Source organism: Hylobates moloch, unplaced genomic scaffold (genome assembly GCF_009828535.3).
Source record: "Hylobates moloch isolate HMO894 unplaced genomic scaffold, HMol_V3 SCAFFOLD_6, whole genome shotgun sequence".
Classification (NCBI taxonomy): domain Eukaryota; kingdom Metazoa; phylum Chordata; class Mammalia; order Primates; family Hylobatidae; genus Hylobates; species Hylobates moloch.
This window is the reverse complement of record NW_026652281.1, coordinates 13,699,571-13,713,794: the sequence shown is the minus strand read 5'-3', so window position 1 is coordinate 13,713,794 and position 14,224 is coordinate 13,699,571. Positions and strand designations below refer to the sequence as shown.

Genomic DNA, 14,224 nt, shown 5'->3' with positions numbered 1-14,224 from the left:
GCACAGGAATCTGTTGTGATTAATAAAAACCTTCAAATCTTTGACTTCCTCTCACTGTGTTACACTTGTATACATTTGCTTTAGAATGGAGTCTTAGTTTTACCATATGAGATTTGATTCACATTGCTATTTTCATAGTACCTATTTTTGTCTAAAAAATGACACTAGTTTGTACCTCCACTGATCTTACCAGAAAATTCTTTAAGTATTAGGCAACTCTCTCACTCTTGGTGGCAGAAAATAGTTTTCCAAATTCAATTTTTCATTTGAAAGCTTGAATATTGTCATACACAACATAGGCTGTATAATTGTTTTTCTTGAAGTGACACATTTACTTCATTCATTTTAGGGAAAATGTCCACCAAATACCCAAGTCTGAACAACCGTAGTTTGTCTGTTAGTCATTCTTTCAAATAAAAATGGTGTTACATGAAGCAAAGAGCAACTAATTCAGTTCACAACTCAAAGGTTCACGTACGAGCTTTTCCTGGAGACAGTGATCAGACTTCAGGGTGCACCAGAAGTACTTTCTTTCTGTTTCCCATTTTAACCCACAAAATGTTAGAAAGTCTTGCAGTCAAGGGTCAAGATTTAATTGAATGAATAGTTTTTATAGCTTCATTAAGGAGATTCTTAAATAAATTTGGCTTTTTATTCCTTTTCCTACAATTGCCTGGCAGTGTACTTTTTTCTACTTCATGAATTCAATGATTATTATTATTGTTTTGTGTCCTTGCCTTAATTTGTGCTAAGTACCGGGAATTTTACCTAACCTTGTTTTATACCAAATTTGGCTCCGTATTAAAATGGAAATGGAAATGTCAACAGAGTGAAAAAGACATCTTGGAATTATCATGAAATTAGTTTTGAGCCACTGTGTCCTCTCAAAGTGTCCCAGGGACCACTACAGGTCTACAGATCACACTTTGCGGACTACTGACATAATATAATGCCAGCGTTGGTAACCATTGGCATAGTTAAGAATCGCAGTACTTAGTATTTGTATTTACAACTAGAAGTGTTAAAACAGCATTCCTCATATAGAAATAATTTAAGCATATCTATATATCTATGTTTTATTGGTCAGAATGATTTATTTACATAACCCATTTCTGCTGTTCAGCAGTATAACAAATAATTGAATAACAATTTTGTTAAAATGTTTACATATTTAATCACAAAACACTTTAATCATTTTATGATATTGCTACTACTCTATAATTTCAAATAATTAAAACTAATATGAAGTGGCCACATGGTCCTAGAGACATATAGTTAATACCTTGTGTTAAATATAAATGCACTTAGTAAATCCGATATAATATGCATTCAGAATAAAAGTAGGTGAACCCACAAGGCTGATAGAACTCAGAAATAAACTCAACATACAATGAGTATGAGTAAATAAAATCAACATACTGCTTGAGCCAGAAATACGTGAAGTTTTTATATTTCCAGTTTATATGTAGTAGATGCTTAAGTGGAAAGTAATGTTATGATGACTTATTAAGCGATGAAGTCAGCACAGTTTCTATTCAGACAGAAATTCTGACTTTATATTTCTTTTCTCTCTCTAGGTCTGATAGCTGTTGTGATTTTTATCTTGCTTTGCATCACTGCCATAGCTGTTCGCATTTATCAGCAGAAAAGGTTATATAAAAGAAGTGAGGCAAAAAGGTCAGAGAATGTAGACAGTGCTGAGGCTGTTCTGAAAAGTGAGCTTAATATGCAAAATGCAGTCAATGAAAATCAGAAAGAGTACTTCTTCTGAATGACAGCTATGATTTAACATGAAATTATGAGAGTTTGTTTTAATAGCCAGGAGCTCTCAATGGACAAACGAATGCTCTTAGGCTGAATGTACAGGCAACGGGCTTGCAGCACTGCCATCTTGCCATGTCCAAGCTTGGGGTGGTTCCAGGAAGCCTCGTCCAGTGATATATTTCTCATAGCATTCATTCTGTGGAACAAGAAATTAGATATTGCTATTAATTTACAACTGTTCTGGTATGATCTAAAACAAGTTTAACCTGCTTAATGGCTATGGTTTTTACATGTGCAAACTGTAGCCTTGGTCTCTTAACCATGTAATACACACGTTTTGTTAGAGGTAAAAATTAAATTTGGACTATAATGACCTTGCTTTATTTGAGAACATTTGCTGTGTTTGCTTTTATCTTCCCCTGGTGTTATTCATAGACCTGGAAATGCTTCTCAGTTCCTGTTTGGCCGGTGTTTGCATCTTCAGTGGCATAATAAAGCCCCTTTGCCTCTCTCTGTATTATATTCAATACAATACATCAATAGTCTTGAAAAATGTTTTGTTGTCTTTGCTTTGTTTGTATTGCTCACTATTCTATTTGTCTCTTCTTAATAATGTTGAATACATTTGGTTTTGAGTGTCATTGGACTTCAGCTCTGAACATACAAGTTGTATTTAACAAGACTCAAAGTGCAGTGGTTGTTAGTATGTAATGTTTTTCCTTTTAAAAAAAGTTTTCCAATTAATTTGCTACCATTGTTTGATGGTGACAGTACTTAAGACCCTGAGTAATGCCAGTTTCCCAAAGAATGTAAAATGTTTTCAACTAAACTGTTGATATGTTAAAAAGATTCTTAACACAGCAAAAAATTATTATTTAATTTACAACTGTAATACCTCAAATGAAATATACTTATGAGACTATTTTCCCCAAACCTATATCAGTTCTTTATTGGTTTACATTTCTGTTTTTCTGAAGTTTTTCACAAACTTCGCCTTGATCTTCAATGATTATACTTCACGAATCATCTTATATATTACAAAAAAAGAGACAAATTGAAGTATAGAGCCCCATTTCCCATTCTGAAATATATACCCTTTCAGGTGTACATTTTGCTGTGCATAGAATTCCAGTACATACTTTTTGAAATATGAGCTGCAACCATCAGTGATCTACACAATCAATAATTAAAGAATGCATACTCTAAGGGGAGATAGCATATTAAGTGATCTACTGTGAATTTGTCATTCCAGACACTTCTTGTCTGAAACAATGGGGTGAATTTCTCAAAAATTACCAAGAATCAATCCAACTTGCTGAATGGTACATTCTGATTAGCGTGTATTATACACTAGGAGATCAAAGAATGATCAATAACCTTATGGAACTGTTACAATAATTAATCCTGAGACCATGCATACAAGGAACTATCTTTGAATTCTGCAAGCGAATCACACAATAAAGGCACTCTATTGTCCATACTCACACCTTCAAGTGCCTCCCAAGTAAATATTGGATTTCTTAGTTTGTCTACAGCAGAAGAATCTGGAAATATGTAAATTTAGCATTACTATCATCTTATTTTCTATATTTTCCTTGTTAACTCTTCTTATAAAACCTGCCTCTGTTTTCTCATAGCACTGTATCCATATTGATGTTTCTGCAAATGTCTGACTAAATCTTAAGAACCTGAATTAACAGTAGTTTACGAAGGACTAAGGACCTATGTTGGTAAATGGTATACTCTTTGTTTGATTGGAAGATCTATGGTGACAATGGAAGGATTTAACATAGAAATGGCATTATTTATTCAATGCAAAGCTGAACGCAAACATCATTATAGCTCTGAATCTTTTGCACATGTTCATGTTATTTAGTAGCAGTATTAACCTCATTGGTAGCTGGACTCTAGGGAGGTTTACTGGTGAAGCCTCACAGTCCCCTGTGGTCTGCACTGCTAGAGACTAACATTATGGCATCAAAATGCATTGACACATCCTATGCCATGACTTTGATTTCCTGATTTGTAATCTCTTCTTTTATTATTAATAAAATGCATTTTTGAACTAAAATGCAAAACAGAAGTCAATCATTTCAAAATTATCTTTCGGTAGATGTTTTTGTCCTTCAGAATAACAGAGTCACTCATAGAGTTGGACGGCACTGACATGATTTAGTGCGAACAGTTTTACAGATGAAAAGTCCAGGATGCAGATATATCAGTTGACATTCCGAAGGGGACACGTATCTGTGTGTAAGTGCTGAAGTTGTGACTACAATGTCCTTTTTCACTCCACATGATATTGATCTTCCAAGACCTGGAATTTTGACAATTATTTAGTGGTGTAGAAAAATCTGAAGGATCTTGATACTTTCTTTGTCCACAATGATCTATAGTTTTATAGCTTATCCATTATCTTTTCTAAATGAACATCAACCTTTATTTGATAAGTCATTGCTGTTGATAGGTTTGGCTTTCTTTTAAAAATATTTGGTAGGTTTATGATCCTTGACTGCAGGAGAGACAATTATTATCGCTGGAGCACTTTTATATCGGCTTTATGAAATAAATCCGCAATAGGAATTAGATGTCACTGAGGGAATCATCAAATATTTTCCTCCTGATAGAATGATAAATTAGACACATTATAAATCAATGCATGTTCAAGAAAATTGTTTGATTTTCAAACTCATGTATCAACTAAATGACAAATCGACTAGATACCTTCAATATATCCTGGTTGTCTTTCGCTTTTCCAAAGTCTGTATGGGAGAGAGTGGTAACATGGAGGAAAAAGTTCAGAAGCTGTATGTCTTTGTGTTGGGGATGCGGGTGGGTGAGCACATTTGTGTGTGCAACAAATAATAAGAAATGAAGATAAGGGAACAACATAGTGTACTTACAACGTGATTAAGAAAGCTGGAGCTTGGCTTTGAAGATTTGCAAATAAAAATAAAAGGGGATGGAAAATAAATCTGACTACAAGTAGAATGACTTTTCCAGTACAATCTTTAAAAAATCTGTTTTTCTATTTTAACATTGTGTTTATTTATTAAAAATACATGCACATACTTAAAAAAATCAAATAGCTCAAGAAAGCTTACGAAAAATAGCTTTCCATTGCCAGATCCCCTTCCCAACACTTACAACTCTTTTAACTGTCTCTTTCACTGTCTCTATGTTTATAAATAACCTGCAGCTACCGCTTAGGTTCCCTGGGAAGCAAACTTTGAGGCAGAGATTATGCTGGAAGAAATCTGTTAGGGGCTACTGTAGAGATCAACACCTGTTGAAGAAAGGATGATGTGGGATGGGGCAGATGGAGAAGTAAAGCTGTGGTTTGGTCACAAGAAGGGATCAGCCGACCCTGCTGACATGGTCCTTTAGTGATGTACAGAGTTAGGGTGGATGAAATGGGAATTTATACTCCTGCATTTACCAGGCATTGGATGTTAACTGCTTGATGAGGTGGGCATGAACTTGGACAAATGGCTCTTTTCAGCTTAGGTGGTTCCTGAAGAGGGAGGACAAACATCACCAGCAGCTGAGAAGAATAAATTGCTGAGTCCTGAAATAGGAGTCTCAGTGGCACAGTACAGCATCTCTGAGGTTCCCCCTTGTGCTAACCAGATCCGCCTGCTTCATATGAGTTCTGGGAGCACCTCCTTCAGAATTCTGGTGAGCTTCATATCTTGGACAGGAGGGAGTAGTATGGAATAAACGACAGACTCTACCACTGTAGGTAGTCTCTCAGCTGTAGCTTGTACTCATCTTTTTCCTCCTCTACCATCCACACCAGCCGACAACACTACAAGGAGTTTGAACCCTTGTCTCCTATGACCTTGTCAGGGTGTATCTGCTGTACTTTTGCAATTACCATTAAAATTGATCACAGAAGTATCAACATGCAAAGCACATTTCTCCCTTAGAGTGTAATGGCAGCTCCCTCACTTATTGTTGGTTACAGACAGTTACTCCTCACATACCCTCTCAGAAAATCTTGAATCGGTGAAAGATCCACATTACAGCAAAGGATAAGTGGGAGTGGGCACACTGCCATGAGGTATGCTGGTCCTGTCACATACCACACCACTAGAGGGGCTCTGTAGACCCTCAACAGGTTGTGGTGGCTGATGGCTTGCAGGCAGTAAAGACAACCCAAACCTGAAGGAAGTCATAATTCTTACTACAATGAATCTCTGTCCCTTTCAGAGTAGAGGGATCTGATGTACTCAACTTGCCACAAAATTTATCTGCTTGTAGAGAGAAATTATTTTGGGGAATGAACACTGGTCTCTGTTGTTGATCATTAGGACATTCACGAGTGGTAGTAGCTAGATCAGTCCTGATGAGCGGGAATGCTCACTGCTTGTCTATGAGTAGCTCCTACTCCTGCCTCCATGGCTACTCTGTTGATATGCTCATTGCCCCAGCACTTTGGTGGCCAGTGATTGAAGTTGGTTAATGGCAACCATGCATAGGTCATTCTGTCTACTAATTGTTGTTTAGTGATTCTTCCATGATTCTTTCCATGGTGGGCAAAGAATTTTATGTTTTGTGACCACTCCCATAGGTCCATTCACATGCTTCTACTTCAGACCTCCTTGTTTCCAATCTTCCAATCTCTTTCTAGGTCTCTGACAAACTGACCAACCTACTGCCCATAAGTCCATATAGCATATAATATAACTTCATATGTATATATAAATTATAACCTTGGTCTATTCCTTTCATGCAGAGTGAATGAGCTCAGGCGCCATGCAAATGTTCTGCCATTGGGAAGGCTTTCCCTCATTGCCATCTTGTGATGCTACCCTAATTGGCACTGTAGTGGTGCCATCTTCCGTGTCCACCTTGCACCCATATTCCGAGTCAACCCATCCATGCCAAGATCAGATATTTCCCTTCTCCGGCAGTTGATGGTAAGATACCCTTCAGGCAGCCCTAGGTGTGAGCTGAGGGAAAGGTACTGTTGGGACAGTGGGGGATCACAGGGGTCTGGGCTATTGGCTTATGCAGCTTGCTGGCACCTGCTCATGCTTGGCCCCAGATGCATCATTTCCAGTTGATGATGGCTTCATGCTGGGCCCAGGTAACTTTATGACTTGGCGGACCTGACAGAACCCAGCTCATTAGAGGCATTTCTGGCCATATTTGCTGTGCCAGTGTGATGTAAGGCACTTCACCTCTAGCAGGGCCAAATAGCAAGCCAGGATCCTTTTTAGAAAGTTGTGTTTCTCTACCCCAGGTGACGTGGCACTGCTATAGTACCCTGAGTTTTTCAATGTGATGTTCCCACTGGTGACTTCCAGTGAAGTCTACAGAGCATCATTTTGACCATTGCTCTGTTCCAATATAACTTTATTCACTAAACAGGTGGTGGGTCAGATCTGGCCTACAAGGCATAGTTTTCTGATGTCTTCTCTAAACCACTAGATGTCTAATAATTGAACTGATTGGGCAGCCAATATAGCAGACTAGTGTGTTCTGCAGAATTGTCCACATGACACGTGTCTCTTCACTGTATCAGGACAGAGAGAGGGAGTAGCCTTGGGGCAAGACTGTTTGTCCATTCCAGGTAAATACAAACTGTTTCTAAATTTCTTTTCTGATAGGTTTGGAAAAGGATACATTGTTCAGGTTGTTTAGTCACCTAGTATATACCTGAGCCCATGTTAATATGTCCTAGCTAAAGAACCACATCTGATACAGCAGCTGCAATTGGGAGTTCTGCCTGTTTAAGTTTGTGGCAGCCCATTGTTGTTCTCAACATCCTCTGGTTCCTTCGGGGGCTAGATCAGAAAATTAACTGGAGGTACCACGGGGGCCACTGACTTTGCATGTTTTCGATCCTTAAGGATAGCATTATTTTTGTCCCTCTCCCCCCCTAGCATAGATTTGCCATTTTGGACATTGCAGGTGGGGAGGGAATAGTTTCTGCCACTTGGATTATTTTACTGTCACTGCTCTTCTTATGTCACCTCATTGTCTGAGGAACCAAAGTGGAGGCGGTATCAGCACTAGGCAAATTCATCCTAATTATATATTTGGAGAGCAGAGAAATGACTACTGCTGGGTCCGTTGGCTCGACCTGAGCCAGGACTCCATTTCCTGGTGCCCATATACCTGCACTCTTACGAGGGATGGGGTTAGACCAGGAGAAAGGTCTAGTTATCAACGTCAACTCAGATCCTTTGTCCAATTGTCCTTGAAATGTTTGTCTATTCTCCTTTCTCCACATAATGTACAGTTATTGTAGTAAATGGTCACAGTTCCCTTTGGAAAACCCTGGAGAATCACTAATATCTACACTCACGGGGATGCTGCAGGGTCCTTCGCCCTGCAGAACTCCCTGTAAACGTTTCTGCAGGCTCTTCTATATACAGAGACTTCTAGGTTTGAAAACTGACTCATGTTTAAAGACAAAGGATTGTTACTTTAACAAACTTTGAGGCAAAAAACATGTTACAGAATATTTGGAAGTATGATACATTATTACCATCTAATCTCCAGACCTCATAGATTCACTAGCTGTCTCAATGACGTATTTTATAACAAAAGCCTCCACTATAGAATCATGTACTGCATTCAGTTGTCATTTATTTTTAGTTTGCTTTTGCTGAAGGACTTTATCCCACTTTCTTTGACTTCCACACCCATGATATCTTTGTAAAGGCTATAGACCACTTAGTATCAAGGCCCTCAGTTTGGGTTTGGCTCGTGTTTCCTGTTGATTGCATTCAGGTTATTCACATTAGCCAATGATAGCAGTGAACTGGTGCTGTGTTTTTTCTCATTGCATCCTAGCAGGGGGCGCAGTGCATAGTTTCAATTTGTCCAATAACTGATGATGGTCACTCTGATAAACATGGTCTGTAAGGTTTCTCCGCTGTAAGGTTACTTCACCTCTGTCCTCCAACTGCAGGTCCCAACATTTCTCTGCTGCACTTTAGTGAGCCTGCCACTGTCTCCATGAATTCTGTACTTGCTTCTCTCAAGACTGCTTCACAGCTGTCAACTCAAGGCTTCCTTTCTTCTCATGCTGGGAATTCCCTCCCTCTCATTCCTGATGTATCTGTTGAATCCCCAGTGTCTTCCTCCTTATGCCTTTCTCATGTTCGACTGACACACTCATTTTGATGAAATAAATTTTGCAGTTCCTTCTAGAGAAACAATATGTAGGAGGAAAGCATTTTGAGAACTTTTATGTTCATAAATATATTTATTTTCACATTATATCAACAGACTTATGAAATACATAATTGTAATTTGCAATTAATTTGCTTTCAGAATTTTTATGGCATTGCACCACTGAATTTTATTTTTAAATGATAGAACATCTACATTTGTAAAGTCTATTGATCTTTCTTTGTGATTTCTTCCTTTTTTATTATTTTTAAAATGTTTTTCTTCATTTGAATACTGTAAAATTAACCCTTGTGATATATACCTCTGTGAGCTTATGAAAGTGCATAGTATTATGTGTGCACCTATACAACCATAATATAGAACTGTTTCATGACTCCCTAAAATTCCCTCAGGCTTTCTCTTTGTGGTCAGCCCCTCTCCCCACTTCCTTACTCTGGTAATCACTTACCTGTTGTCCATACTTATATTTTTGCATTTTCTAGAATGCCATATAAATGGGACCATACAGCATGCCATCTTTTGAGTTTTGCTTCTTTCACTTCAGGAAAAGACTCCATTCCGTGGTTTGTTTTTTTTTTTTTTGCTGAATAATATTTATTATATGAAAGTATCACAGATTTTTCATTTATCTGTTGATGAAAACAAGGCTGTTTCCAGTTTTTGCAATTATAAATAAAAGTGCTGTCAAATTCCCATTTTGTTTTTTGTGTGAACATAAATTTTTATTTCTCTTAGGTAAATGCCTAGAATTGGAATTTCTGTATCACATGGTAAGGGCATGAATGACTTTATAAGAAATTGCCAAAATTGCTATTTTAGTTTGCATTTACACCAGCAATGAATGAGAGTTTGTGTGGGTCTGCATTCTCAACATTTAATATTGTCAGTGTGTATGTTTTGGGTTTTCCTTAAGTCTCTTTCATAGGTATACAGTTGAAGAGTTCAAGAGTCCCCAAGAAAACCCTCGATTCTGATACCATTTGTGAGTTTGAGGATCCTCAAGATGACTTTCAGCTTCAATAATTTGATAGAATGATTCACAAAACACACAGAAAGCTACTATGCTGGTGGTATAGTTTATTACAGCAAAACGTTACAGATTACAGTTACCGTAGGAAAAAGACACAGCATCCAGTAGAGTTGTAAGCATGAACTTTCAGTTGTCCTCTCCCAGTGGACCTGTGAACAGTGCCAAATTCTCCCAGCAACAATGTGTGCAATATGCAAGAAGTATTGCCCACCAGGGAAGCTTATTTCAGTCTTGGTGTGCAGAGTTTTTTACTGGGGAATGGTCACGGAGACATGGTTGATTGCCTGCATGGCTGAAGTTATTCTCCAAAAGCTTCTTTGCCATAAATCACATTGTTTGTGTAGACTATTTGATGTGGCCAGAGTTCCCATGACTGGCTAATTTTTGGATTTTTAGTAGAGATGGGGTTTCACTATGCTGGCCAGGCTGGTCTCGAACTCCTGACCTCAGGTGATCCATCTGCCTCAGCCTCCCAAAGTGCTGGGATTCCGGCCATCAGCCACCGCGTCCAGCCTCTTCATTTACAGAATCAGCAATGGCAGGTCAAGTCTTTCTCAAACTGCGTCACTGAGACCTCTTCTTTTTCCTCCTTTTTCTACTTTTAGGAACACTTGTAATTACATTGAGACCACAATCCAGATAATCAAATCATTAAGGATAATCTCCCTATTTAATGCCAATTGATTTGTGTCCTGTGTTCCATCTGCAGCCTTGTTCCCCTTTGCTATGTATGGCATGTATTCACAGGTCGCACAGACTAGGATGCGGACAGCTTTGCAGGGCATTATTCTGCCTATCACACCCCCATTCCCTGTAATTTGCTTCATCCAACTAGGCCTGAGATCCTTCACTTCAGAACCTTTTTGTCTGAATTTTCCAGAAAGAAACTGGTGTTCAGGTGTCTATTTTTTTACGCACAAAATTCTTGAGCAGTAACTGCCTATGCCCGTATTTCCTGAGCCAGGTATATCATGTGTAGTCCATTTCTTTTTATAAATCTGACTTACTTTTATTATACGAAGAAAATGCAAATAGTGAATCTCACAGGAATGACACTTAGACTTCTCCTATGGCCCTGGCTGCCAGCTAACCCTTCCCTCTTTCTCCTAAGAAAAGACTGAAAACTCTCACAACTCGAGTTGCTTAGTGCCTTCATCTTGTTTCTGAAAATTAGAAGCAATAATAATAATTTTTTGAGGCATCATTACATTATGAACATTATTTTATCAAGGCAGGCACTACCAACACCAGTTCTTGTCATAATTCTTTGTGTCATACCAGACTAACTTGGGCTTGCTCTTGATCAATGATTTCCTTATTTCGTGTGCTGATACTGGACATGAATTTATGCCTATCGAACCAGCACATCTGCTTCCAAGCTGTTCATTTGATAAACTTTCAGGTAAAGTATGTTCTTGCTGAATGAATTCATGTTTTCATTCAAAATAGGCTGTGATAAATGATTCATGTTTCTCTATATTTTCCACAGGAACAAATTAATTTTTTAATTGAGCAGTGAAATGACCTGTTCTTTCAAAATACCTATTAAAAGAATATGGTTACAAATGACTATGAGGATTGAAACATTTCTTGCAATAATTTTTTTCATTTGCTGGAGATCTCTGACAAAATTTCTCATTTGCTGGAGTTCTCTGACAAACTTTTTATAGCACAAATAAATTATTGGAGAATAGCATCTTCTGGAATGAGATTGTAGTTATATGAAAAAAAAAACACATATAGCAAGAGTACTCCATTTTAACTAACAAAACACACAGAAAAGAAAACACTGACCAAACTAATTTCAAATTAGGCACAATCCTTATATTAAGAACTATTGGTGATAATGTTGATAATACTTTTTGAATGCTGTTACATTTTCTGTCCACACATCATTTTTCTACCTACGATTTGTATAAAATAAAGAAAATCTCTCATCTTTCCTGACGGCTTTCTAGGTGGAAATACAGTCCCATTTGATCTTACCATAGTTGAAATTTCATGATGTATGAAACTGACGAGAGTGTTGAAATGTTCCTACAAGTGTCTTTGTAGCAATTTCGCTTTTTCTGTTGGCTTCTATAATGAAACTGAATCTTAGGTACAGAAGTTAAGCTATAAGACACAGTATAAACTTAGAGTTAGTCTTATTCTTGAAATCCACAATTTGAAGGGAAATATTTTTTGAGATATTAATAATATTCTTTTAAAAATTGCTACTAATTTGCCAAAATGTATGATAGTTACACACATGCAATGATTTATTGCTATACGAATGCATTCCCATTGAAGGAGAGGTTTATGGAGAAGTGTAGAATCTGCTACTGATTTCCGGGCAGTTCAGTGAAACCAAGGCAAACTTCAGCCTAATTCACACAGCTTTCAAATACCATCCATTTCTTGAAAACCCAAATACAAATAGTTTGAGCTCCTGTCTTGAGATTTCAGAAAGTTAGATCTTCTAGGTAGGTATCTTCTCTCCCCTACGCTTTTCTAGAGATCCTAAAAGAATGGTGTGAGATTCAACTAACTCATTTTTGTACTTATAAGTTACTTCAGCCAGGTGGCCCACATTAGATTACTTAGTGACCAAACTACAGTTTAGCTTACCCCTGTTTTTCATGACCAGCTGCTTCTGGCTGAAGCTCAGATCTTCCCCTTAATTCACCAGATACAGTGATGATGACATCATAGCTTTTTAGATAAAAATTATGGAGGGTTTGAAATAACAGACTAACTATAGATGCAGAAAAAGTGAATTCAGTTGGAAATCCATTATCACATTTCCTAGAATCCACCAATCATGTCATTCCAACGGTTCTCCTACTTAGTCCTCAGTAATTTTTGGATTAAAAGAAAAAGGGTATAGTTTGAGGATAATAAATTAGGCAGTGCATTTGAATTGGAAAAAATTGGGAGTTTTCAATATCACAATGGCCTTAGATAAGTCAATGAGTATATCATATTTTCTAATACATTTCTAATAATAAATTAGGCAGTGCATTTGAGTTGGAAAAAAATTGGGAGTTTTCAATATTGCAACGGTCTTACACAAGTCATTGGGTGTATCATATTTTCTAATACAGTTCTGAGAAAGGATAGGTAGTCAAGGAAGTGACCATGTTCTCATGGGAGGCAGCAACCATGGTGACCACTCAGTCGACACAATAAGCTTCAGCCTTCACATTGTAATTGTGCTCATACAAGCAAAGCCATCTTTAGTAGGGACTTTCCCTTCTAGACAGCATGTGCATTCCTTTTTTTCGTTGTTGTTGCTGTTGTTTTTTTGAGACCGGGTCTTGCTCTGTCTCCCAGGCTAGAGGGCGGTGTGGCGATCTCGGCTCACTGCAAGCTCTGCCTCCCGGGTTCATGCCATTCTCCTGCCTCAGCCTCCTGAGTAGCTGGAACTACAGGTGCCCGCCACCATGTCTGGCTAATTTTTTGTATTTTTAGTAGAGACAGGGTTTCACCCTGTTACCCAGGATGGCCTCGATCTCCTGACCTCGTGATTCGCCCGCCTCGGCCTCCCAAAGTGCTGGGATTACAGGCGTGAACCACCGCGCCCAGCCGAGCATACGCATTTTGATTTCACCTGTCTTTGAACTGACCCTTTGCTCATTATAATAGTGAAAACACACCCCTGGGTGGAGATTTAAGATGCTAATGTGACATACGATGTATGAACAAGCATGTACAGCTACTGCGCATGGGCACCCGGAATACCCCACAGAACATGCTTACTAGTAACACCTCTTTCCACCTCCTTATGAATAGTCATGTAAGGCTACCATAAAGGGAGTCTCCCTAAGTGCCATTCTCTGCTGTGTCATCCTTATGAGCAGCCCACCCCAAATTTCCTTTCTCAGTGTACTGTTTATTCTGTACTTAACTTTCAAAATATTCTTTTTCTTTTGCAATAAATTACTCTATGCTGAACTTTGCTGTGTGTCTCTTGTTTAAATTCTTTTAAACCAAGGAGACAAGAACCGACATATCACATCATCCGTCACCATTTCTATTTGGTTTTTAATTGTTTGATTTGAAATCCACTTGGATGGATGAGAGAGAGAATGAACTATTATTGGACTGGATGCTGCAATTTGCTTCAATGTATTTAGCTCTGAGGACCTGGAATGCACCCCACCTGCTGTGGCTTACATAAGAGTCAGTATGACTCCATTTATAAGTGACTTTAGTCTGTAGAAGGATTGAGGGTGATTGCTTTCACTTACTTGATTAAAACTGGTAGAAACATAGATGGCCCTTCAGTTATTTTTTTAT

The 14,224-nt window shown here is 38.1% G+C and overlaps 1 protein-coding gene across 5 annotated transcripts in view; it reads left to right on the top strand.

Annotated features, from left to right (window-relative positions):
* CNTNAP4 (contactin associated protein family member 4) overlaps positions 1-13,858 on the top strand; it is a 297,138-nt gene extending 283,280 nt beyond the window's left edge. Inside the window, exons 23-26 of one of the 5 annotated variants that reach the window (XM_058440476.1) lie at positions 1,578-5,442; positions 6,503-6,686; positions 8,690-8,835; positions 9,839-13,858. In XM_058440476.1, the coding sequence (XP_058296459.1) occupies positions 1,578-1,771 (194 nt within the window). In that variant the 3' untranslated portion in view covers positions 1,772-5,442; positions 6,503-6,686; positions 8,690-8,835; positions 9,839-13,858. The other 4 variants (XM_058440475.1, XM_032156379.2, XM_032156377.2 and 1 more) reach the window with 4 other exon arrangements.
* Positions 13,859-14,224: the final 366 nt, after the last annotated feature.